Raw genomic sequence first — 24,325 nt, 5'->3', positions numbered from 1 at the left:
AAACACATAAATTTCATGCAGCACAACATGATGCTGAACCCGCTTCAGTAAGCCCTTATAGGGGATGCTTCACGTTGAAATTGGAGTAACTGGTTGCTGCTGCTGCGAAAGCAGCAAATACGGCCCCTGCTTGATCTTGGGATCTTGCGTCTCGATCCCCAGCGCCCGGAGCCGGGCAATCTCCTCATCGCGCTTCTTCTCCTGTGCCGGCAGCCGGACCGGCAAGAACATCTCTCGCGGGCCCGTGGCCTTCCAGCCCCTCAACGCCGTCGGCCCGCCGGCAAGGTCTCGCATCGTCTTGAGCTCTACCAGGCTGTAAGTAGACGGGTCGGCCCGGTCGAACTGGAAGGGAGAGCGGAGGGACACCGGGGGTTCGTGATAATTCCTGTCGTGATTGATTGTGGTGAGCTTTGGATTTCCTTGGCCTAGTAACAGTATATATATCTGGGGATGGGAGTTTACTCACTTGGGACTCTTTTCCCGTTTCTGTGGGCATTGTCGGATATGTTGTCAGTAATCTCGTGGCCAGTGGGCGGTCATGAATTATGGTAAATGAGACAAGGTAAGAGCCTGTACTCACACGCTGGCGCTATGGAGCATGAGGGGATGCATCAGGATGACGTCGCCCTTTTCGCCCGTCATCTCGTGGAAGCTGCTGTCGGGGGCGTCCTGGATGATCTTATTGTAGACCGAGTGCTGAAACGCGGGTCGGCGCGCCTCGTGGCGGGGGTTCATCATCGGGTTGAGGCCTTCGGGATGGTCGAACTGGTAAATATTGGTCAGTATGATTGATCACCAGAAGGCAAGAAAGGACGAAGATAAGCAACCGACTCACCAGCATCTGACCAATCTTCTTAGGCCCCTCGTCACAAATCCAAGTGGCCCCCGCATTCTCGCCCACGTCCCCCCAGCACGGGATGACAAGAAGAGCCTGCTCAGGGCTGTCTAGGAAGTGCACAAAAAAGTCGCCGTCAACATGCCAGTTAGTCAGCTCGCGAGGCGGCACGGGGTCAACAGGGCCCTCGGGTGTTCCGAGGTTGACGATGAACGCGTCTGTCCACATGTCGCCGCCGGGCACGGCGATGCGCTTCTCGCCGCCCAGGAGCTCGCAGATGGCGGCCCAGGCGCGTGGCGCCAGGTCCCGCGCCGGTTCCAGATTCAGCTTGGCCAAGTGGCTACGCTCCGTGTGCCACGTCGACGAGTCGTGCGGGTCCATGCCCAGCCGCGGCCAGACGTGCTGGGTCCAGCGGTCGCACGTCGCCGCCGGGATTGCGTCCTTCACCCGCAGGAAGCCGTGCTGCAAGAATGAGGATACCTGCTCCTGGGTCAGCTCTTTGAAGGTCTGGTGCTTCAGGAGCTCGTCGATCTCGGGGTGGGTGGTAGCTGACGTCTTCGTGGTGGTTGCTACTGCTGCCGCCATCTTTGCGAAGGGTGTATCGGTCTGCTTGGATTATACAGTATAAAGAAGCTTGCTAAATATCTGTTAACTTAATAGGACGACGTGGCTTTTGCCATACGGAGTCAGTTGGGTCTGAAGAATGAATAATCCAGAGAAGTTGGTAGTGAATACCAATATTTATACACGGGACGAGTGAACATGTAATGCCGAAACCCAACAGTATCCTGTATTACCATGAACTATCGCATTCCCCGATTGTGTTAAGTAACGCTCAACAGCATGGTTCGGTTTGTCATCGTGAACCTCTATTTCTGGGGACTCGGGGAGCCTCCGCGAGACGATGCGGGGTTCAGTGATCGACCCCTGCGCCCCCTGATTGGCAGTTGATCCTGGAGAGGACGGGGAGCCTCCCCGTGTCGTACGTGACATGCCCCCAAATGCATGATAAGTAGGATTCTGGTTAGTTCAGCAAGCCATAACTACTCAAATGCTAGCGAATCAAGAGATCAGCGTGCAGTGCAGTATGTTGCAGGTCTAGCGGAGTAAGCTAATACAGATGGTCAAGATCCAGGTTGACTGCGCTTCGGCAAAGCGCCAAATGAGTACCATACCCACACCTATCCGTACCAATCCGCGCTTCTCACTCAATCAGCTGGTCCAGTATCCGCACCATCTCCGGGACGCTCGCGCCCTGGTCCTTCCAAACCTCGAGCCTGTCCCGGACCGTCCGCACGCAGTCCCTCCACTCCCCCGGCACCACGATGTGCGCAGCTGAAGCGAAATCAAGCCGCTCTTTGGCACGGACGGCGGCGATCAGGCATAGCGCCTGATTGAAGCGCACACGGCAGGCAATCCATGAACCCACGTGGCGAAAGAAGGGCCGCTCGGTCTGGATGCGGTAGATGCTCAGCTGCAAGCCGGCCGACGCCTGGGCTCCGTAGGCCTGGGCCTGCGCGGGCGTCAGACATCCGCCGGCGTGTATGCAGATGTATAAGAAGACACGGCAAAGTAACTCGCGGACCTCGACGTAGCGCTCGCGCAGCAGCTTGACTAGCTCGGGCTCGTCGAGCGGTGGTTGCGAGTCTGGCGGTAGGTAGAACTGGAGGCCAGGCGGCACGCACTCTACCCACCTCTGCAGCTGCGCTTCTAGATGGTTAATCGAATTGGCGATAGAACTGGCTTGGTGAGTACTTATATCTGGACGGAGTCGGGCCGCTTGGTGTCGCACTCGGTTCAGGAGTCGACGAAGCGAGATCTCAGCCAGGACATAGTAGTGTGACAAGGGCGTATACGTAATAGCATCTGAGAATTCAGTGTCGTCACTTTGGTCGGAGGCAACGTGGAATGTTGGCAATGGATATGGGAATTGCAATTCCTGCACTGTGGTGGACCTAGTCAGTAGCAAGTACACGACCTGAACCAGTGTATCAAGGGCCCCAAATAAGAGCCAAGGATGATGGCATTGATTGACTTACATGTACAGCATGGAAGTTCAGGAAGCTCATATCTCAACTCGCTACATATTCCCCATCAGTTAATCTTGTGGTATTCATTAGGCAGTCTTTGGTAACACACCATTCGGCTTTCAAGCATATCCAGTAAAGCCTTTGCTCAAGACCTGACTGGAGGTTAGTAGCTTATAAAAAGGAACGAGTGAGGGTTTATGGGAGTGTTTCCACGTACTATCTTCTTCTTTGGACCTTGGCAGCTTCTTTTTCGCTTCCTGAGTGTTATGCGTCTCCCATAACATGGATGCTGTGTGGAACATCTTCCAGGCGCATATAGGCTCGAAATTGTAACAATACCACTCGCTTGATAACGGCGCCGGTTAGTAATTTTTACATTCAAGTCTCGGGATTGCTCACCCAAACAAAACGAAACAGACCACTCCGTCAAGCGACTGGTCCATCATAGCCGCGGGCATTCGGTTCCTGGCCATGTTGAAGAATGTGGAGGATTCCTTAAATCGATCATCGGGGATGCACATGGTACAACCGCCCTGTTCATCCTCGGGGTCCAATAGCTGGCGCTCATCATTGGGATAGCAGCCCCAAACGGATGCCAAAGCAAATGTAAGAAGAACAAGGCACGACGAAGCCGACGAGTCGAAGCCTCTCTGAATGGCCTCGTTGACATACCAATTAAGCTGCTTCTTGCCAATCATAGGGCTCTTGTTGTCTATCTCGGCGATGAAGATATCTACTAACTCTTTGGCGCGCTCAAGCGTTGGGATTGCCGTTTCTGGCGGCATTGCAACACACCTGGTCAGCTTTCCTATCATCGAAGTTCCTACTGTACCAGGCTGAACGTACCTGAACTCAGCTCGTAAGTCCTTGTCTCATATACTGAGTTTGAGATACTGCTGGCCAGTTGGTCTTCCAGGAAAACAACCCACTCGAGAATCTTGTCAGAGCCGGTGATGGGTGTCCAGGAGACATCTTTGCGAGAGATTGACTCCAGATCGTCATGTTGGTTTTCCAAGGCCACGCTTGTTACCGCAGATTGGTGGGGAGAGCTGTTGCTCGTACTCTGGGCGATACCTTGCAGGACTTGACTTTGGTTTTCAATGGCCGTCAATATCTTCTCGCCCAACACTTCGAATCTGCCACATAGTTGGTAGTTAGTGCTATTTTGAAGCTGTATTGCACAGGCGTGTACCCAAGGCACTCACATGGAGAATGGATCACTTTTTGGGTACACGCAGGCCAGACCGCGTTTGGCGCATTCGGTGCATACCGGCCGAGTTGCGTCACATCGGGTCTTGCTAATTCGACATCCATCGCAGGCCGTCTGGGCTCTTGTGTACGGCTGTCGCTGTGTGGAGGGCGCGGTCGGCTCTTCGCCAGCGAATTTCCTCTTTCTCCTGGGGTGTTTAAGGTGCGGCGACGCATTGTCCATGATGCATATTTGGTAGGTGTTGGGCCACCACTTGAGGGTCAAGAGTCTGGGGAGGGCTGACGTTGAAATTGAGTTGCTCTAGTTTAGGTCACAAGCATCCCCTGTTTTCCGGGGTCGCTTAGCCGCCCCGACTGCTAAAGCCAAGCACCCTCAGCACTAATCTGTTCTGTTTGCATTAATTACCTGCAACACCACTGAGCAACTAACTGAACCTGCATTTTATTCACTTGCCGACAAGGATGGCCACTATCTCGACCGAGGTATCGTCCCGCCAGCAAGTCTTTCGACAAATTCCTTTCCTTCTCTCAACATCCTTGTTATGTGCTGTTTTGTGGGCAACAGATCGGGGTTTATGAGGCCTTGACCCTGCATTGCCAGTGCTTAGGTAGATATGAGAGGAATACAATAAGAGTGACAGACACGCCACCCCCTGCAGCCTGTCTTCTGGATTGGAGGCAGATGCAGTGCAATCAGGATGCTGGCCATGGTTGGGTGTCAGCTAGCCATGACCGCGCCCCAGCGGGGTAGCGTTCTGCCTCGCGGGTTCGCCTCACTGTCATGGATTTTGGGCAGACCCGGCCAGAAGATTGCCTGGATACTTCTTCATTCTGAGATCCAGTCATCCCTAATCGCATTCAATACATGCTTCATCATATCGAAGCCTTGATTGTCGCGTGACTCTGCTTGCTTGAAGTCCGCCAGACATGGCCGAAGCCCTTGGCATTGCCAGCGGGGCAGCAGGCCTGACCTCTCTGGTTATACAGGTCGCAAGCGGTACCAGCCGGCTTCGGAAGGCATATAAGCTTACCAAAATGGTTCCAGTCGAAGTCGATATAATTTCCAGAGATCTCGACTTCATTTGCGAGGTTGCCAGGAGACTCAACTGCACGACCGGGCAGACCAACCAGGCCGATTTGATCGTTGTATATTGCAGGTCCTCTATCCAAGCTGTTGTGGAGGCCCTCAACGAGCTGTCGCAAAAGGCTTCTCGCATGGCAGCTCGAAATAGCCTGAACACATCTGTACAGAGGCTGAAATGGATGCCTTCTTGCCAGGAAGACCTCGAGTCACTTAGGAAGCTCGTTCAGGATGCGAAACAGAACCTGATGCTGTAAGCCTCGTTTCTACGAAGATACTCTTTTTATTTCCTGGTTATTTATTTGCTTTAAGATAGCGCTGATTTATTTCCCAAAGCCTGGGCCAGCTGGGTATGATCCAACCGCCCGTATCGCCTCCCTTGCTGCCACCCGCATTGCACACGCAAGACAGCAATAACGATGGCCCTAGTAGTGGCATCCAAAACAAGTCAACGCACACATACTCACTCGTCAGTCGAGGTCGTGGGCGTAAAAGTTGTCTCAAGAGGAGATGCGCTTGTCGTTGCCATATAGAAGGGAGCGTCGGTGGCCGCTTCTGGGCTTTCAAGTACACGCCTCTATCGATGATCCTTGGCGAGTGCGATGTTCCCAAATGTGACGGGAGACAGCACATATACTCATTGCGAGTGGCCCTCTCGCAACTTGGGTTCCCATTGACCGTGACAGCGGCCATACACATCCAGAGTGACGCAGCCGGGCGTTCCTTTGGGGTGTCGCTACGACCCCAGTATGTTGTCCGATATACGTCACCGGGGTTCGAGACTCTTCACAAACTAGGTCATGGCTACATTACCATCGACGAGGCATCTTCGAAGTTCACAGAGATGTGTCGAAAAGATCCTTCGTTCATTCACCAAGTGAACCCTGCAGAACAAGGGTATATAGAGGTATGCGCCCAGAAGTGGTTCCTCTGTCCAACGATTGCACTAAACACTTTGGTAGGTCCTGGTGGGAATAGCACGGTATAGAAATATACCATATGATGCTTTTGTATCACTCTTGAGGCTGTTCATCGACGATCTCGGAATGAGGCAAGGTCTCGATTCTGTCAAGTAAGCCCAATGTTTGCACAATTTCAACAAGAGCCATACGTCTAACCATCAGATTATGTTAGTATTTTATACAGCTGTATGCAATGCTTGTGGGTTTTCCGAGAAGCTTATCTTGGTGTTTTTGACGCACTCGTCAGTCTTGGATTCGACCCATTGTCCCTGGAAAACCCGCATCGCTATCGTCGTCAATGGAATTGGACTTTCCTTGTTTTTAAAGGATGGTATCAGTCCGACCTGTTCTTCGTCAAGCTCATTGAGAAGCTGATATTGCTGGATCCAGGTAGGTAAACCTATTCGAATCCATGCTAGACTTCCTATTTTGCTGCAGTAATGACTTTTATCAGAGTTCGGAAACACCTCTTCAATCCAATACGATATCATCCTATACCCCGGAAAGGCGTTGAACACGCTTAGTCACGGGCCCGAAGAGCTGGATGTCACACCCAATTTTCTAGGACAGACACCTCTACATCTGGCAATTGCATTGGGCAATACAGAGCTGACTCGGGCATTAGTGGATGCTGGGCACCCACTGGACATCATGGATTGTAATTGCAGAACCCCCTTGATTACACAGCCTTGTTGGGAAACACCAGCTGCGCAAAGATACTTCTCCTGGCATGGGCTGGCATCGATCGCAGCAGTCAAGAAATCATGCTAACAGTGGGAAACCCAACATTTCTCACGTTCGCGCTTTTCCCCTACAAGCGCAACTTCGTGTTCGAAGTTTTACAGTACATTCAGGAAACATTCCGAGATGATAAGGATCGTTTCATTTCCTCAGCCAGTGCAAACAGGGTACTAGGGGATATGGCTTACCATGGAAATAGGTACAACGATAATACGCAGGCTTTGCTCCCGTTTACATGCGACGACATCTCTCGCATGATTGACATGGTAGATGACGTCAACTCCGAGTTTTCTTCCGAGAATGGGAGTGTCCGGTTTCGATTACTCGAACTCTACTGGCCCCTCGAACATGCTCAGCATATCATCAGACGCGGCTATCGCGGCCTCGACTCCAAGGTCGTAGCGACTGCAGCTTCCGTGGGTGATCTGGCTCTAGTCAAGTATTACCTGGAGTTGAACGTCTTAATCGACAATTCGAGTTGTGCTGGGACGTTGATCATACTAAATGCTCTCCGGCGATGGTCTCGGTCTTGTCCGTCGATTCTTGGGCGGCATGAAAGGGCCAACTATCCAGGCACGATTAAGTTACTCCTACAAGCTGGGGTGGATATCACCGGGGTCATCGGCAAGCAGCAACGCCCTCGTTTAAATATGAACTTCCCCTATGACTCCCCCTTCAAATGGACTTCCGCACTGATAAAGAGCATGGGCCATTCCTGGCGATAGAGTGGCTAAACATGCTCCACGAGCTTGGTAGAAAAGGGGATGCAAGGACCTCTTTGGTAGCATTTATACAACACTTTGAAGACCGCATGGATCACGTCGAGGATTTCGAGTTGGATGATTTGAGATCAACCTGGCTTGGTCACATTTCGAAATTCTATGAGGGTTACCTGGCTATGTATGGTCTTCCATGCTCGAAGGATGTACTGAGCGCATATGCATGTGAGCCCATACTGCCGAATGTAAGCTATTGTATCATCTCTTTACAGTTACGTTACTCGCACCATTGTTGGACATGGCCAAATGCTAACTGAACGAAAGAGTAAAACTAGTGGCGGTTTTATAGATTATCCCAACGACAGGTTTATGCTGCCCATTCCTAAAGGGCTCCATCATCCGCCAGAGAGGCCAATCATCAAGCTCCTCACGTACGTAATTGAGCTAGAGAGGGAAGTCATTATCCAACAGCCTGTCAACAAACACCAGGACCTGGCAGAGTGGTATGGACGACGCATGTCGTGGGTTTTGGACCTTGCGGATATGCTAGAGATCCCCATGCCCTGTTTACAGAAAGCAGTACGAAGAGCATGCCGCGATCAAGTTGATTCGGATCCGGTTGCTGTTCCTCTCATGATGTCGCACTTCATCGACACGACGAACAAACGGCTGGCGGAGAGGTTGGCTTGAGAACATTCAGAAAAGGGAAAGGGTCACACGTGTACTTGACTTCGGAACTTGGCGTTAACGTTGTTACTTATTTATCTTGGTAACGGGTATCATTATATTACTTGCATTTCACCTCATCTCACAGCATCTGGACACAAGTAGCCTCCACCCCTAAAACTCCAACTCCTCAACCTCCATACCACACGTCGTACAAGTCTTGACCGTCATACCCGCCTCATTCTCGATGGTGCGCCCCCAATCATGAACATGCTTCCCACCGCCCAAGACATCATCGAACCGGGCTTTCCCACCACCACCGCCTGAAGAGGTACCGCCGAGCTTGCCGTGCTCGCGACGGTAGGCGTCGGTGCGCGTGCGCTTCTTGAGGTCGAGCAGCTTGGACTTGAACTTCGCCTCCTTGCGCTTCTTCTTCTCGGTCTCGCGCCGCTCGAACTCTTCGTCGAGCGCCTCCGCCGAGCCCCACCGCTTGTCGCTGAAGGCGTACTCCTCGACCTGGTACCGCAGGAACAGCATCATGTCGTGCCAGTGCGACTTGTGTGGGTTCGGCCGCGACAGATGTGGGAGCAGTTCCTCGTCTCGTAGTTCGGCTGTAATTGGGATGTCATTAGTCCACGTACAATCAGGCATGTATGTGTATGTGGTGGGGCGGAAACTCACGATCAGTTAATAGGTAATCGTCCTTGCACTCCGTCTTCGTGAGCAAACTGTACTTCTCCGGCTTGGCCTCTTTACACCGTCCACAGACAGCGCATTTCAGCACCTCTTCCCAGACGAAGTCGATCTCCAGACTCCCGCACTCGCGGCACTTCTTGCGCTCCGACGGCTCCAGCATGCCCAGCCCAGGCTCAAACGGCCCCGCCTTCTGCCGCCGCAGTCGCTTGATGGTCTGCAACCGCTCCCACTCCGCGACCGTCATGCCCTTCGGCCTCTCTTCCGGCGGCTCAGGCGCCCCCGGTTTCCTGTTGCTGCCGCCCGCCGTCGCGGACCCGCTCATCGCCTTGTTGAAGGGGTCGTCCTCGGTGCTCAGGAAGCCGCCCTTGGTGTCGGTGATCTTGTCGAAGTCGTAGTCGACGAACTTCTGGAACTTCTTCGCTGGCCGTATCACCTCGCCATCTTTGTCGGGTTTCGCCGCGGCTGCGTCGGCCGCGCCGTTGATGCGGCCATCGCGGCTCGTGGAAGGGAGGTTGCGCGTCGAGGATATGACGTCGTGCGCTCGTTTTCGGTTGTAGGGGCCCTGTTGAACCTCGTCGTCGACGGCGCCCGAGCGCGTGCGGCTCAGCGGGGGCGGCACGCCGGCTTGCCGTTGCGCGGCGTCGTTCGCTTCACGGATGGCTTTGGCTTTCAGACGGTTTTCCTCCTAGTTGCATCTGGTTAGGATTTGCGCAAAGGCTTTACGAAGATGTTTCGCGACTCACTATTCGGCGAGCCACTGCAGGTGTGGGAGGCGTAACGGCGGCCTTGGAGGGGTCCGGGGCGCGTGGGGGTGTCGATGGTCGCGGCATTGTCACTGCCTGGGGCCCGGGGCTTTCTCAGTCGATGAAAGAGCTGATTAGAGCGTAAAGGTAATCGTCGAGCAAGAGAAAATATGAGGGCTCTGGGTGTATTACAAATCGGTCGACGGAGAAAGGATGCGCAGGCTGCAATGCAGGACGGATATAGCAAGGGCGATGGATAGATAAAGGAAAAAGTTAGGATCATTGACTGCCTACAGCTCAACCCTCGACCCCGGTGACGTCGGACCCTGAGACCCACCGCTTACCGATCGCCACTAAAGTCGCCCAATTTTGGATCAGCGCTCTTTGCGAAGGCATTCACCTCCGGACGCTGCGGGCTTTTAAGTCGGCATAGGAGTATTCTTCGCTCAGGGGCAATTGTCTCATTCAGAATCGGATCCAGTACACGTCGCAAGACTTTTGGTGGTTTCACTGTTCAATTCCCGTGACGTCAACTTTTGCATTTGCATGCGTGGCACATAAGCAGATGCAAATATCGCAGAGCTTGGGGAAGCAGGCGAATCGCGCCCATTCTATACTTCATTCGACGTCTAGCCAAAGAACCCATCATATTAGAGTGAATAAACATTGCTAACCCGCTCAACCATCTTTGAGCCAGATAGGTGCTGGTAAACCTTTTCTCTGCATTTTTTCCCGAGCTACGTAAGTAAATGCACTCGCTTATTCCTCCTTGGCGCCACCACGGCCGGAGCGCTCGGCAGCCTCGATAGCCTTCTTGTCGGACTGAGGGGCGCCCTGCTGCAGACCACCCATGAGGCCGGCGGCGGCCTTGAAGGGGCGCTTGAGGTCGCCGCTGGCGGGGTGGCCGAGGATGTGGATCTTAACCAGGTTGGACTCGAGCGCGGTCTTGAGCGGGATGATGGACTGGATGATCAGAGGGTTGGTGTACTTCATATACAGGTGCATGCCGGCCATCATGGCGACACCCATCATTTGTGACCGGAACGAAGTCTTGACCTGGGCCGAATCGTATGCGTGGATCGTCGTGGTGACGAGCTTGGGCTCCTCAGTCGAGCCCATGGGGGCAGGCTCAACGTACTTGAGAGTGGTCATGTCTGTTCAAAATCGATGTTAGCTAGCTGTTTGTTGCAGGTTCAGACTTCGTCGCATCGCTGTGCGCGACCGAAGATGGCGTGCGAGCGTACCCTTGTTCTTGTTGATCTTCATCTGGACGAAGAGATACAGGCCGGCAATGATCAAGTTGCTGGCAATGTAGAGAGCGCGGCACATGTTGAGGACATTGGGGTCTTCGAAGGGAATCTTCTTGGCGAGCTGCATCGTCCCGAGGATGATGACGAGGTTCTCACTACAGAATCGCATACTATTAGCTTCATGCACCACTTTACGCCACCTTTGCGACTGGCCTCATCACACGACACGCGACAAGCGACGGAAATGTACATACATTTGGGGGCTGAGGCCGAACATTTTGGCGGTTGGTTTGCTGGACAAGGGAAGCCGGGTTGGCGAGGAATGGAGCAATGGAAGTGGTGAAGTTGTCGAGTGAAGGATACTCCAGAAGTTAGGGAAGATGATGCGCGAGGTGAAAGTGGCCTTTTCAGATGCGATAGGGAAGCTAATGGAGAAAGATAGAAGAGAGGACCCTGTCCACAAAAATTCTAAGTGCGTAGCGTAGGAGCTTCGGCTTGGCAGGCAAAAAGCTGGAGATAAAGTCAGCGCCAGGCCAGAGCGAACAGGCCAGGTGGTGGTTGACGTGACCTGTCCAGAAGACCTGTGGGTGGATACATGCCCTGGAGAAGGAGAAGAGGCACTGACTAACTGACTGCTGACTGACTCGGTATGTCGGTAGCAAAGATTTCCCGACACCTGGCAATTCGGGGCATGCGGCTCAGCTAAAGGGCCTAGACACATGCCTTGTGCATATCTTATTGCATCTGTAAAGGCAATGGCTTCCTCATCAATGCAGCCCATTTGCTGCCTGTCCGAGAAAGGGTTCTAGCCCAATCGCTCAAACCTGCAAAAAGTGCATGCTTGAGGCTCTGGCACAATGACCCTTTCGCCCCTATACTACTCAAGGCCATATAGTGAGTGAGTGACATGACAACGGACCTCAGGAAGAACCACCCTTAGCACAATTGCTGTTTGATATGATATAACCAGGCACATTTTAAGACTATACTGTGTGTGATGCTTGATTGGTCCTGGAAACAAAGTGTCCAATTGCGCTGCCTAATAGCTGACCTTCTCTTCCTTCTCTACATGCATCACCCAAGCAACGTAGCAATCAGTAACATATTATAGGGAGAGGCAGTAGGCTGATAATGGAATTCAGACATCTATCTTACTTTCTGCAGAAACATCCACCTCCTCGGGCTCTTGAAGTCAGAAGGTGCATTTCCCCAACTTAGGCATGTCTTTCCTGTGGCCTTGTCCCAAATGCTTCAAAGCAGCCAGGAAGAAGTATATGAAGGCTAAGCAGGAGCAGCATATTCAAAAGAAGGAAAAGAACAAGAACGAGACACGCAACAGACCTCCAATCAAATCCCAGTTGATGTTGCCATCAAGTAACTCCGTACAGCTCAGCGGCATGGACTTCCCTCCCTGGTACAACCAGTACTATCCCCAACCCTCGATGGTGTACGCGGCTCCCCCAAATGATGAACACGGCCATTGCTATTGCTCACAGTGCCTCGACGACCACAAGAAGAGAGTCCGTGGCAAGTATCACGCACCGCGCAACCCGTCTATGACTGGCTCCTTCAACTGTGTCCTGGCCAACTTCGGCGGCGGCGTCGCGTCACCCCTCCTGACTTTCACCACGACAACCGCTTTCACGGAGCCGCTGGTGTAATTCCAGGCCCTGTCGTTGGTATGCCGACACGCTTTACGCATCCTCCATCTCCTCCTGGAACCCCAGCTTATCAGCAACATATTGGCCATCCTTATCCTCCTCCAGCAGCCATGAGCGAGATGCCGAACGTCATCATCTGGCCGAAGAACGTCTCCGAGGTCAGCTTCCCCATCGTGGACCACACCGGCGGCGGCCCCTGGCAGCCCGCCCTGTACATGATCACGCTCCCCGAAACCGCAGAGATTTCAGACATCGTCGCACGACTCGCCCCGAACGGCTCTGGCAAATCCCTGATGGCGCGTTCCGACAAGGACAGGAGCTTGTTCAGCGCCACCTCTGCCACATCCGTCACGTCACTCCGGCGTAGAGTGATCCAGCTGGAGGTCTACTGGAACAAGGACGCCTCTTCCGCAAACAACTCGGGAGAGGAGACGCGCGCCCCCAGCATGAGCACCGTCGCCGCCCAGTCAGCGACGCGAAAGAAGCCGAAGAAGGACAAAGGCAAGAAGACGGCACGGATCTCGGATGATGATGGCGATGCTGAGGATAACGAAGGTAAAGAAGCACCGCGTGCGCGAGAGGACTTGCAGAGCTCATCGGCTGACGGCGATGGTAGCGACGGCGACGACTATCCGCCGGACGGGTCCCTGGCCTTTGGAGAATCGATTGATTTGACCTGTGGCAGCTGCATCATCAAACCGCGGGCCGGCGGTCGCAAGGTGCCCAAGTTAGCATAGGGCGATAGCGACAGCGACAGCTCGGCGCAGAACAAGGGGCAGATGCTTTTGGGTGCCCCTCATCGCGGGGAAAGGTAATGAATCAACACTCGCAAACGAGGACTAAGGGCTAAACTAGAATGCGACATTGCCCTTATTGATAATGGCCAATTTGTGACAGCAGAGGATGAATGGGAAGGAATGCTTCAGGGGTTCTCAGCATATGAATGTATCAGAAACGATGGTGTTGATTGGACCGCCTAAAGAGTTGAGAGGAACCTCCGAGTTTACTTTCCCACTCTGTACAACATATCATCTGGTGATTGAGTCTCCTCCTACACTACCCCATTAGTTAAATCAATAAACAACCAAGTCAATGAATCAATTCATAATCGTATCTATCCAGAAGCCACCTCTGGCTGCTGCCCACTGTACAAATCCTGAAATGCAAACTGCTTATCCCCATACATGAGAATGTCCGCCCACTCATTATGCATACTGTAACCACAGCAGAACCTCTCGCGTACAGCCCTCATTTCCGGGGTGTCTTCGACATCTTCGGCGCCCTTCTCTCTTTCCCCTTCGTTGTCAGGACCATCTTTCTCTACATCTTCTTGTTCTTCGCTCTTCTGCCAGAACCAGCCTTTCGTCTTCTTCTTCTCCGCCTTCTCCTTCTTGCTGCCGCCGCCAATAGTAGCGGCACTGCCAGCCATGATCTCCCCGTAACAAGACGCCCCAGCACAGTTTCCTACCCTCCACGCCCGCATTGCGACCTCCTGAGGGCGCGTCCCATCGCTACCCCCTTTCTTCCGTCGCAGCTCCTGCTCGTGCTCCGTAACCCTCCCCCGCGCTTCCGCCACTTGATCCAGCACGCGCCCCCAACTCTCAACCAGGTCCTGTGGGGTCTGGCTCCAGATCAAGGGCCTGTGCTGCTTCACCTCCTCCTCCTCCTCGCCGTCCTTGTCGTTCTCGAGCTTCTCCGTAGACGACACGTTCGACAATCCCCCGCTCTTTAAAAGTTTAGGCTGGTACTCTTCCCCCATCTCAGCGGCAACCTGTGCCGCGAGCCGCTCGGAAACCCACGCCAGGTTCCGCCCGACGCTCTGCAGGTGCTCTTCCAGCCCCTCCAGCTTGTCGATGAGCGTGTCCAAAGCCGACGATAGCGACGCGCTCCCAGGCAACATCGCGGATGACCCTGACGCAGGGAAGATGTGAGCGGTGCTGTTCTTCCAGCTCTGTTCCAACAACTCCTCCAAAAACTCCCCTCTCGACGTCGCGCGCACGTCGCAGGTCTGAAAGGGCACCAAGCACGTCGGGCGCAGGCGCTGCGAAGAGGGACGAGGTCTGGTTCCCTTTCAGGTTGGCGGGCAGGTCGGCGGGTTCCGGCCGCGCCGCGGCGTAGAGCGTCTGATGCGCGTCGAGGAGGCGGCGAGCGAGGTGCAGGCCCGCGTAGCTCAGGACGTAATTGGTGCGGTTGTGTACCCGCACTTCGCGAAACGCGCCCGTCATCTTCTTCCACAGGTTCGCCTTGGTCGTCGCGCCATCCAGCCTGGCGGCTACGTCGGTGTGGAACTTGGGGCCCACGACCTCCTTCTTGTTGTCGTTGGGTTGAGGAGATGAGGATGGGATTTCTTCTTCGCGCGGCGCCGGCGCGTCCGCCGAAACGGCCGCCATGGTGTGGGCCTCGACCAGCTCCCCGAACCGGCGCGCGTCGGCCAGGGCTTGGCCGATGACGACGGCGCGGCCGGCTAGGAAGTTCTCGAAGTAGGCCTCGGCGCGCTTGCGCATGGTGGAGCGCATGTCGATGGCGCTGCGCATCTCGAGGCGCCGCACGACCGCCTTCGTGTTCTCGTCTTGATCGTTCTTCCCGTCATCATTCTTCTTGCCGTCTCCCTTCTTCTGAGCTTTCGCTTTGATCTCTTCTTTCCGCCCTCCTCCCCCGGGGAACGTCACAGTAACCGTAACGGGCTGGGGCTGGCGGACAACACTACCGTCGCCAGCGGCGTCAGGGTTCTGGCCACTACCACTTCCCTCCATCTCCGTAACCACCACCCCCGAGACGGCGGGCAGTCCCGTCCATAGCGCTGAAATCACATCATCCGCCCCGCGCACCTCGTCGAACCATGTTTCCATCTCGACGTCGCGTAGCAACCCCTCGTACACGCCCCAAGGCCCAAACTCGAACATAGATCCTCCCAACTCGCCTCCCTGCTCTAAATACTGCGTGACGTTGAATTTCGTGGGTTTTCGAAGCGCGGCGCGCTGCTGGCCCCGGCGCCAGGCGTCCGCGACCATCTGGGGCGTCGCGCAGAGCTCCCGGACAAAGGCGGCGTAGCCGACGGTGTCGTAGGGGTGGCGCGCGGCGTACGACAGCGACCACTGGATGAAGCCGGCGAGGATGGCCGCGATTAGGATCATGGGGACCGACTTTTTGAATAAAGGGGGCACCCGCCAGGAAGCAAAACTCGCGTAGGCGCTGCTGATTTGGGTGGCGACGGCGTCCACGGCGTCGTCCACGGCTTGGGAGGCGCGGCGGAGGGTGTCGCCTGCAATACTGGAGGTGCTGGAGCGGGCACTGCCGTCGGAGTTGCGGTGAGCGGTGGTCGTAGGGATTGACGAATCACTGTTGATGTGCTGGTCGCCATCGTTGTCAGTAGAGAACCGGACAGATTTGTGTGAGGAAGAGGCCGTATTGGTATCATGGCGCGCTTGGGTATCCGTGTGTGGTTCGGATTCGTCGTTGTTTAAGTCATCGTATTCTTCGTCTGGTACTGCTTTGTTCGGATACACCCGGTCCCCGGGATTTACGATATTAAAACGGCGCCGGGAGTAGTCACCGTTGCCATTTCGTCGAGACGGTGAACCGAAGGCGGATTGGAAAGGATCATCCGTCTGCATATTCCGTGGATATCCGTAAGTCGGATGGTGAACTTCTTCGTCTTCGACGTCTGGTACGAGTGGTGAGCGTCGGTCAGGCGCCGCCCCCACGCCCCCTGTTGGCTGTAGCGGTTGTATCCCGACATGCTGTTGGGCTTGTCAGGTCCTACTAGGTCAACGTAGGTTCGCAACTTCCAATTGAGCTTGTCGTCCTTTGAGATGTGTGATGGGTGGCCTTCGTTTGTTTATCGTTTGTTTGAGAGGCCGTGGGCTAGTGGCTTTTCTTTGCCTCGCAGGGAGGGGGTCACTGGCATGCCGCATTCAGCTATGTCAATACCCCTGGCATGCGTGGCTCAACTAAGGGGTTGCTATTTGCCAGACGCAATAAAACCTAGCATACTTGAGACAATAAATAAACAAATGACATCAGCTTTCCGCCCCTGTATCTGATAAATGTCTGTTGCCTCAGTGTCGTACAGTCTGGCTTGGCGAGTAGAGGGGACCTTCACGGGGCAACCCTGCACATACACCTCTTATTTAGACAGGACCACTTTGTCGCAGATGCTTACTATCCCTCGTTTGTTGCCCCCTTTTCATCTCTTGTACCATCGCAAGACAATCTTCTCCGGCTCCGTAATGTGCAGCAATGGCCCCGTAGTCCCGAAGCCAGATCGATCCAGCACTCCCCTCAGCTCCACACGCGCCTCCTGGACGGCCGCCTCAGCCGAGCTTGCCCTGGCGACGACCTCCGGCCTCGGCACGGGATCCACGCGAGCTTGTGAGAAAGCCGTGAACATGGCCACTGTGAATTCAACCTAATGAATATGAGTTAACAGTCTGCAGTGTTTCAAAATGCGAGACGTGTGTCTGTCAGATCTTACCTGCGAGAACTTCATCCCCAAACAAATGCGCGGCCCCAATGACCAGAACGAGCTCAAGGCAAGCGGCGGCGCTACCAGCTTCTCTGCCGTCTGCCCCGCGGGCTCGGGCCTGTACTCCGGCCACCCGGGCTTGTCGGTGCCGGCGGGGATGATGTAGCGTTCCGGCTTCCATTCCGCGCAGTCCGCTCCCCAGAGCTTCGGGGACAAGTAAGTGGTGTGGAGGTTCGCATGCACCAAGGTCCCCGCGGGAACCTGTATCACCGTCTTCTCATTCGTCCCCGGGGAAAGCGCGACACTGAGCTGATTGGGCGTGGAAGTTTGCCGCGTCACCAGCAGCGCCGGATGGTACAGCCGCAGCGTCTCGAACATGAGGGCCTGGCACCGCTTCAGCTTGGGGAAGAGGTTCTTGTAGTCGCCCCTATCTATACCCAGCGCCAGAACCGTGTCGATCTCCTCCTGGATCCAGCGCTGGTAGTCTGGCCGCGTCGCCAGCATCGTCATGGTGAAGGCGAGCGACGAGGCCGTCGTGTCGTGGCCCGCGAAGCTCATGACGAACATGTTGCCCATCAGGTCCTGCTTGGAGAAACCCCTCTTGCGATTTCCTTCTGCCGTCTTCCCCTCCGCGGCGGTTGCGTCGTCGCGCGCGTTGGAGACGAGGGTGGCCAGGAAGGTGGTACGTTTCTTGTCCGCGGCCCCGGAGTCTTGGGCACCGGCATCCTCCTGCTTCTTGACGAGGTCCTCGATGTACTGGCCCGCCTCGTCGAACGCGACCTTCTTCTCGCTCATATACTTGGGCAGATACTTCAGGATGGCCGGCGGCAGCTGGCTGGCGATCATGGTCAAGACCAGCTCGTGCAGCACCGACGTCAGCGAGTCGCGGAACGAAAAGCGGCGCCCGTCGCTCTTCTGGCGCGCCCCCGTCGAGAAGTCCTGCGGCGCCCCCAGCCCGACGCCCATGAAGGAGTGCAGCGCGATGGTCCGGCTGTCCTCGCACAGCGTCTTGTGCGTGTGGTCCGGATCCGCGAAGACCCGCTTGTCCAGCATCTCCTGGACTTGGCGCATCGTCTCCTCCCAGACAAACACGCTGGTGCGCTCGTTGAAGCAGGGGCCGATGATGCGTTTGTGGCGCGTCCAGTCTTCGCCCTCGACCTAGAAGAACACCGGCTTTAGTTTTCTGTTTCCCCCTTTCCTTTGTGCATCACATCACAGTCGCCAAAACACTCACTGTAAGGACATTTGGCCCGTACATTGCCAACGCGGCTATGGAGAGGTCAGCATGTTGTCAATTCAAGGGGTTGTATAGGTAGACTGGACTAACCGACGTGCTCCGGAGGCTTGGTCCAGACTTTGTATTTCGACATAATCTCCTCATTGGCCACCGGATCGGAGCACACAAACTGGACCGTCCCGGGGCTGATGACCCAGAAGGCGGGGCCGAACTTGTCATGCAGCTCGCAGCCGTCCTCCTTGGGCCAGTCCATCAAGACAACCCGGGTAAACAGGGAAAACGGCTCGGGCAGCAGCCGGCAGAGCGGGAGGAACCACTTCCGGGGCGCGAACCAGGACTGCGCAATGATCCATAGCGGGTTGAAGGTGTAGAAGGGGCTGATGATGATAGGGATACCTGAACGCCGCACTTTTTGGTAGTTGGTGTATAGGCCGGCGACACTATAGAGCAGCGTCACGGCGACTAGCGCGCTGCCGAGGACGAGGACGTTGACCATGGCTTGTGTGGTCTGGCATGCAGCCGTAATAGTACCCGTCGATATGATAATGGATACCAGATGATATCGTAATGCGGCGTTCCTTCTTCCTCTTCGTTGGTCGATCAGTTCGAATGAGGTAACAAGTCTGTCCTTTTTCAGTCGTCTCTACCGGCAGACAAGACATATCATCTTTTTCTGCCGGGGGTGCTGCATACTCTCGGACCAATCACGACGGCTCCGGTTTGAGAAGGGGGTAGTATCGGCGTCACACCATGCATCAACTAGTCTGTTTCCGGAGCGGACGGCTCTACTTTATACGCGGATGTGAAACCTAAAAGCTGTCGCGTTGTTCAGCGCGAGAGCCGGTAGAAAACGCCAGGTAACTTCCCGGCATTCCTCACGTCTGTGCTTACATTCCCCCTGCCCCCCTTTCGTCCCTCCTTCGGCCCCCTGCTTACAGCCGCGTGAGTGTGGCCACTCTCACGTCGTAGCCGGTTGAGCCGAGAAGCCAATGAAAGCTTGGCGGTTCCGTTTCGGAGCACACGTCCGTGTTACTTCTCCAATCTAGATCAGATCTGGCCATAGCTTCCACACGTGAATATGCCAACCAGCATGTGTAAATCCAACTACCAGTGCTGTACGACGCTAAACACGAAACCATTACACGATTGATCGAAGGACGGAAGGCGTCCCATAATCGGTGAAATGCAGTGCAAATATATGTTTCCATGACAGTGAACGTGGGCTTTTCCGCTGCGTGAAACAAAATCGAAACGGGATCGTCAAAAACTAGGTCGCCCCATATTTATAAATATGGAGACATGCAGACGATATCACGAACTACAAATCAAGCTTCACTCTTGTACAGTATATTTGCATATCGCTTTTCGAGATCTTTTTCGTCAGCATTTCAGGCATTGTATATCTTCATGGTAGAATTTTACTTTTTACATGAGTCATGAGTTAGGTATGATTGGTTGCTTCCGGATCCGTACACGAACTCTGCAGCAGACGGACGCACAAGTTTAGAACCTGATCTGCTCGTCAATATAATATATAGAATAACTAATATCAATACATTGGGCTAAAATGTATATACGACTCAACGGCTTGATCTACTACACAGACGTCATATCACCATATCGCCGCTTATCTCATCGCCGACTTCCTCGTTATCGCCGTAGACATCATCATCGACCCCATTACTGCCTCTCTTACTGCTCTCTCAATTTGGCGATTGATCTATATTAGATCACCATGAAAACAATATCGTCGGGTTTACGTATGTCAGATTAAAACCGTCGGCTTTAGGCTCCACTTTGCTCCGGATCCGAATATCCTCATCCTTCGAAAGGCCAAAAAGGAATTAGAAAAAGTAATGTCTGCTTCTGATTGGTGAATTGTGAACATATTGGCTGGCCCGAGGCCGTGGGCTATATTTAGACTCGGGTGCTCGCATACAAGACATCCCTTCCGGGACGAAAACTTTCCCATCTCTTCCCTCCTCCCCATCCCCTCCCCACCATCTCCCAACTCCACGTTTATCCCCATCAACAATGGCCTCCAACGTTGCTCACGGAAAGTGCCTCTGCGGAGCTGTCGAAATCAAGGCCGAGGGCGAGAGTATGACCACTGTGGCATGTAGCTGCACAAACTGCCAGACCTGCGGTGGCACTACCTACACTGTCAATCTGGTCTACCCGAAGGACACCGTCACAGTCACCAGCGGGATGGAAGACATCAGAGAATATGAAGGTGTGTATACAGTGACTCCCACCCGTTACCATCCACCGGTCGACTTGCTCGTCCATAACGACCGACCGATTGAGTTTCCCCTTGCCCCTCTTTCAAGCCCCCTCTTCTAGACATAGACACGATAATGACATGTCACAACGCCACCAAACAGACAAGAACACGGACTCGGGAAGGACTGTGCTGCGCCGCTTCTGTGGACGCTGCGGCAGCGGTGTCTTCTCGCAGGCCGAAGACGGACGGTTGTTCATCAAGGCGCCCATCCTGAAGGGGGTCTCGAGACGCAGCCTTCTGCCCACATCTACACCAGGAACTTGCCGGGCTGGGCTCAGGGTGCCAAGACGGGAAACCAACTAGAAGGGTTCTTTCCTTGAAGGAGATCTTCCTGGAGACCGCCCCGTGCTAGTCCCGATGTCTCTTACTGTCGCCCGTCACTAGATATATCCTGTGTAGGTAGCTTCTTGTAAAAGGGTCAAGACGGGAGTTCTAGCTTGGTATCAAACAAGTTGAGCAGCTTTGGGAAAAGGTTATTGCAAAGGTTATCTGGAAAATCAGGCGAGTCTGGAGAAGAGATCCATGTGCAGCTCATATGTGATTCAATACTAGCAATAGTGCTTACAGGAAGATGGAAGGCCGAGAGCTTTCTTTTTCTCCAAGACTGGAAAGCATCAGTCCAACTCAATTGTAAAAGCAAGCAACAACCCCACCTTCCCCACATCCAAGCTTGTCTTAGCCGGGCCTAGTGCCCCCAAGACAAAAAAGTCAGGGTAAGGACGGGCCAGCCCAGGCACTGGACAGGGCGGAGAAGGAGGAACTACCAGAAGGAAAAAAAGTGAAGTCAAGCAAACTTTTCGTCGTCTGTATCTGCTTTGCTTGCATTCATCATGACAAGACGAACCCTGGATTTTCTTTGACAAAGGAAGCTTTCGTGACAGCTCCCAGCTGCTGTGCACTTGCTACCACTTTCAACTCCTCCTCAATCCATCTGCTCTGCAGTGATTGATTGCTCTGCAGTACGTAAGTTGCTTGTCTTACTTCTGACTGCAGCCGACTCGGTGTTCCGTCATCGCTTGTCACATCTTGCGCTGCCCCTCCAAACTGCACTAACCTTAGTGTATTCTGCCAGTCACCCAAGAACCAGAAAACAGAGAAGGGGACAGGACAAAAGTTGCCTGTACGTACAAACGAACATGATTGGAGAAGACTATCAGTCTACTTTACTGCGATAATATACTCATTTGCTCCTTTTCAGCTTCACACAGGCCGCCGTTTTGTTGCATTGCATTGCATCAGAGTCGCAACCCGTCAGTTCTTCTTCTGTCCCGCATTTCGTCCAACCCAACCGGTCGGCGCACGAACGAACGAGGCTCTTTTCCCACTGGTTCTCCCCTCCTGCTGACCTGCTTATTCTTCTTTAGAAGAAACGAGACGGAAAAAAACCACCCCCACGGCTCCCTCTGATTGGACGTGTGACGACTTTAGAACCGTTGCACTGAGTTGGCACTTTAACCCCGAAGGGTCACAAGAAAGGCAAAAAACCGAGAGGGAAAAAAAGCAAAGCAGGAAAAAGCTCCGACGAAAGGCGAAGCTATTTTATTTGCTTGTAGCCCGCCAGACAGCTTGTGCTATTCCTTCCTCTTTTGGTCACCATGGGCGACATGGCCAACGAAATCAAGTTGCTCACGGGCAATAGCCACCCGAGCCTGGCCAAGAGTGTCGCGGACAGGTACGATGCGATCCCCTCCGTCCTCGGTCCCCATTCTTCCCAATCTGCCCTCTCTCCGGAGGCCCCACGCAGTACGAGTTACACACATCACCGGGTAGAGGCGCCAAGAGCGAGTACCAAGCAATCATGGAAGAAGCAGTGAAGCAGAGAAAGCAGAACCAGCACGAGAACGAATGCGCATGCAATCAAGCAAACACAAATGGCTAACAAAACCTCGCCCACACTTCTAGGCTCGGCATCGAGATCGCGAAGACGATGTCCCTCAACTACTCGAACCAAGAAACCTCGGTCACGGTCGGAGAGTCAGTGCGCGATGAGGACGTATTTATCCTGCAGTCGACGGCGCCCAACAACATCAATGACGGTCTGATGGAGCTGCTCATCATGATCCACGCCTGCCGCACCGCGTCGGCACGCCGCATCACGGCCGTCATTCCCAACTTCCCCTACGCCCGCCAGGATAAGAAGGATAAGAGCCGCGCCCCCATCAGTGCCAAGCTCATCGCCAACATGCTGCAGACGGCCGGCTGCAACCACGTCATCACCATGGACCTGCACGCCAGCCAGATCCAGGGCTTCTTCAATGTGCCCGTTGACAACCTCTACGCCGAGCCTAGCGTGCTGCGCTGGATCCGCGAAAACTACCCTGACCAGGATATCGTCATTGTCAGTCCCGATGCCGGCGGTGCCAAGAGGTAAGAGCTCCCATTCTCCTTTTCTTCGCATATCATCAGAGTTCAGCCTTGTGGGGATGGCTACGGAGTATTGCGCAGGAAGAGGAGGCAGGCGACGCGCCGTACAAGCGGTCGCCCTTCACCTTTTAGGGTTATTTGCTAACCCGCATAACAATAGAGCAACATCGATAGCCGACCGTCTGGACCGCGGCTTCGCCCTCATTCACAAGGAGCGCCCGCGGCCCAACGTGGTGGGGCGCATGGTGTTGGTCGGCGACGTCAAGGACAAGGTGGCGATCCTGGTGGACGACATGGCCGACACGTGCGGCACGCTGGCCAAGGCGGCGCAGACGGTCAAGGAGAACGGCGCAGCCGAGGTCGTGGCCATTGTGACGCACGGAATCCTCAGCGGCGACGCTGTCAACATCATTAACAACAGCTGCCTCTCCAAGGTGGTCGTTACCAACACTGTGCCCCTCGGCGACAAGCAGGAGCGCTGCAAGAAGCTGAACGTCATCGACGTCAGCCCCACCATTGCCGAGGCCATTCGCCGCACCCACAACGGCGAGAGTGTCAGCTTCTTGTTCCACCACGCCCCGGCTGTATAAACCAGGCGTGCGGACTTGTGGATGGATGAGATGACGGCATGACGGGGAATGAATTTGCATACATACAGGAAAAGGAAGGGAAGTGTGTCCCTCTCAAGGGACGGCGAGAGTAAGAAGGAACTGTCGGCGGTTTCTTTGATTATGAATATCGGGGCGCTTAACGGGGGGTTAAATAAAACTCACAAATCCTACTACCATGGAGCCACAGCCATTCCCGCCATTACCAGGGACATGGCATCGGATGACCGACATAGTAGTACTATCTTAGGTTGGTATACTTTGTGCTGAAAAAGGAAGAAAAAAGTTAAAGGAATGTCTTTGACATGTTCTTCTCGCTTTCGTCTTTTTCTCGGATAGATGTCACATCCTCTCACTGAGGCTTTTGCTGGGAACTGCGCAAAAACACCCACTTGTACATACTTACATATAAAAACACATATATATACCTAGCGTTTCATTTCCACATGTTTCGAGGTTTGAGTGGATGACGCCTTGTTTATGTTATATGGTCGTGCCTACGACGATACTTGAGAGTCGAATAAGGTCCGCGCATTTATGAATGGAACGGCTACTCTGCTAAGAGGGCGAAGTCCGTCTGCAGACGATCAAGGTGGATGAGATACATGATACGACGATGCTTAGGCAATCGGATCAGCAGTACGTAAGTATGCGTGGCTTTGAGCCGTGGAGGATAGACGCCCCTTTACATGACCCCAGTCATACCTGCGATTGAGATGACAGGCCAGCCAGAGATGTCAATTATTGTACCTAACACGTCAATCTTGCCAATGG

The 24,325-nt window shown here is 54.1% G+C and overlaps 11 protein-coding genes across 11 annotated transcripts; 5 read left to right on the top strand and 6 right to left on the bottom strand.

The window, feature by feature from the left end:
* Positions 1 to 69: 69 nt before the first annotated feature.
* Positions 70 to 1,420, bottom strand: PG998_010059 (uncharacterized protein; the record flags this gene model as incomplete). The annotated part of the gene is made up of 4 exons (XM_066876875.1): positions 70 to 425; positions 467 to 486; positions 581 to 765; positions 836 to 1,420. 4 exons carry the CDS (start codon positions 1,418 to 1,420, stop codon positions 70 to 72), a joined length of 1,146 nt encoding a protein of 381 aa, XP_066729031.1.
* Positions 1,421 to 2,039: 619 nt separating this feature from the next.
* Positions 2,040 to 4,297, bottom strand: PG998_010058 (glycosyl hydrolase; the record flags this gene model as incomplete). Its single annotated transcript, XM_066876874.1, has 6 exons — positions 2,040 to 2,790; positions 2,975 to 3,017; positions 3,083 to 3,167; positions 3,285 to 3,673; positions 3,712 to 4,001; positions 4,071 to 4,297. 6 exons carry the CDS (start codon positions 4,295 to 4,297, stop codon positions 2,040 to 2,042), a joined length of 1,785 nt encoding a protein of 594 aa, XP_066729030.1.
* Positions 4,298 to 5,001: 704 nt separating this feature from the next.
* PG998_010057 (uncharacterized protein) lies at positions 5,002 to 8,267 on the top strand (the record flags this gene model as incomplete). The annotated part of the gene is made up of 8 exons (XM_066876873.1): positions 5,002 to 5,408; positions 5,492 to 6,062; positions 6,118 to 6,227; positions 6,302 to 6,507; positions 6,572 to 6,741; positions 6,786 to 7,278; positions 7,665 to 7,802; positions 7,927 to 8,267. The coding sequence occupies 8 exons, from the start codon at positions 5,002 to 5,004 to the stop codon at positions 8,265 to 8,267; spliced, it is 2,436 nt and encodes an 811-aa protein (XP_066729029.1).
* Positions 8,268 to 8,417: 150 nt separating this feature from the next.
* PG998_010056 (uncharacterized protein) lies at positions 8,418 to 9,769 on the bottom strand (the record flags this gene model as incomplete). The annotated part of the gene is made up of 3 exons (XM_066876872.1): positions 8,418 to 8,854; positions 8,925 to 9,624; positions 9,683 to 9,769. 3 exons carry the CDS (start codon positions 9,767 to 9,769, stop codon positions 8,418 to 8,420), a joined length of 1,224 nt encoding a protein of 407 aa, XP_066729028.1.
* A 672-nt stretch (positions 9,770 to 10,441) lies between these two features.
* On the bottom strand, positions 10,442 to 11,209 carry PG998_010055 (uncharacterized protein; the record flags this gene model as incomplete). The annotated part of the gene is made up of 3 exons (XM_066876871.1): positions 10,442 to 10,836; positions 10,927 to 11,087; positions 11,187 to 11,209. 3 exons carry the CDS (start codon positions 11,207 to 11,209, stop codon positions 10,442 to 10,444), a joined length of 579 nt encoding a protein of 192 aa, XP_066729027.1.
* A 943-nt stretch (positions 11,210 to 12,152) lies between these two features.
* PG998_010054 (uncharacterized protein) lies at positions 12,153 to 12,593 on the top strand (the record flags this gene model as incomplete). The annotated part of the gene is made up of 1 exon (XM_066876870.1): positions 12,153 to 12,593. One exon carries the CDS (start codon positions 12,153 to 12,155, stop codon positions 12,591 to 12,593), a length of 441 nt encoding a protein of 146 aa, XP_066729026.1.
* A 110-nt stretch (positions 12,594 to 12,703) lies between these two features.
* Positions 12,704 to 13,330, top strand: PG998_010053 (uncharacterized protein; the record flags this gene model as incomplete). Its single annotated transcript, XM_066876869.1, has 1 exon — positions 12,704 to 13,330. The coding sequence occupies one exon, from the start codon at positions 12,704 to 12,706 to the stop codon at positions 13,328 to 13,330; it is 627 nt and encodes a 208-aa protein (XP_066729025.1).
* A 377-nt stretch (positions 13,331 to 13,707) lies between these two features.
* Positions 13,708 to 16,207, bottom strand: PG998_010052 (uncharacterized protein; the record flags this gene model as incomplete). The annotated part of the gene is made up of 2 exons (XM_066876868.1): positions 13,708 to 14,504; positions 14,593 to 16,207. 2 exons carry the CDS (start codon positions 16,205 to 16,207, stop codon positions 13,708 to 13,710), a joined length of 2,412 nt encoding a protein of 803 aa, XP_066729024.1.
* Positions 16,208 to 16,779: 572 nt separating this feature from the next.
* Positions 16,780 to 18,791, bottom strand: PG998_010051 (uncharacterized protein; the record flags this gene model as incomplete). Its single annotated transcript, XM_066876867.1, has 4 exons — positions 16,780 to 17,001; positions 17,068 to 18,216; positions 18,293 to 18,327; positions 18,386 to 18,791. The coding sequence occupies 4 exons, from the start codon at positions 18,789 to 18,791 to the stop codon at positions 16,780 to 16,782; spliced, it is 1,812 nt and encodes a 603-aa protein (XP_066729023.1).
* A 1,538-nt stretch (positions 18,792 to 20,329) lies between these two features.
* On the top strand, positions 20,330 to 20,882 carry PG998_010050 (uncharacterized protein; the record flags this gene model as incomplete). Its single annotated transcript, XM_066876866.1, has 2 exons — positions 20,330 to 20,528; positions 20,680 to 20,882. The coding sequence occupies 2 exons, from the start codon at positions 20,330 to 20,332 to the stop codon at positions 20,880 to 20,882; spliced, it is 402 nt and encodes a 133-aa protein (XP_066729022.1).
* Positions 20,883 to 22,174: 1,292 nt separating this feature from the next.
* Positions 22,175 to 23,533, top strand: PG998_010049 (ribose-phosphate pyrophosphokinase 3; the record flags this gene model as incomplete). The annotated part of the gene is made up of 3 exons (XM_066876865.1): positions 22,175 to 22,251; positions 22,482 to 22,946; positions 23,104 to 23,533. 3 exons carry the CDS (start codon positions 22,175 to 22,177, stop codon positions 23,531 to 23,533), a joined length of 972 nt encoding a protein of 323 aa, XP_066729021.1.
* Positions 23,534 to 24,325: the final 792 nt, after the last annotated feature.

The sequence above is a fragment of the Apiospora kogelbergensis genome (genome assembly GCF_038363985.1).
Source record: "Apiospora kogelbergensis strain CBS 113332 chromosome Unknown utg000006l_segment0_segment0, whole genome shotgun sequence".
In the NCBI taxonomy this organism is placed as follows: Eukaryota; Fungi; Ascomycota; class Sordariomycetes; order Amphisphaeriales; family Apiosporaceae; genus Apiospora; species Apiospora kogelbergensis.
Note: the sequence above shows the minus strand (reverse complement) of the source record. Positions and strands in the feature narration are given on the sequence as shown.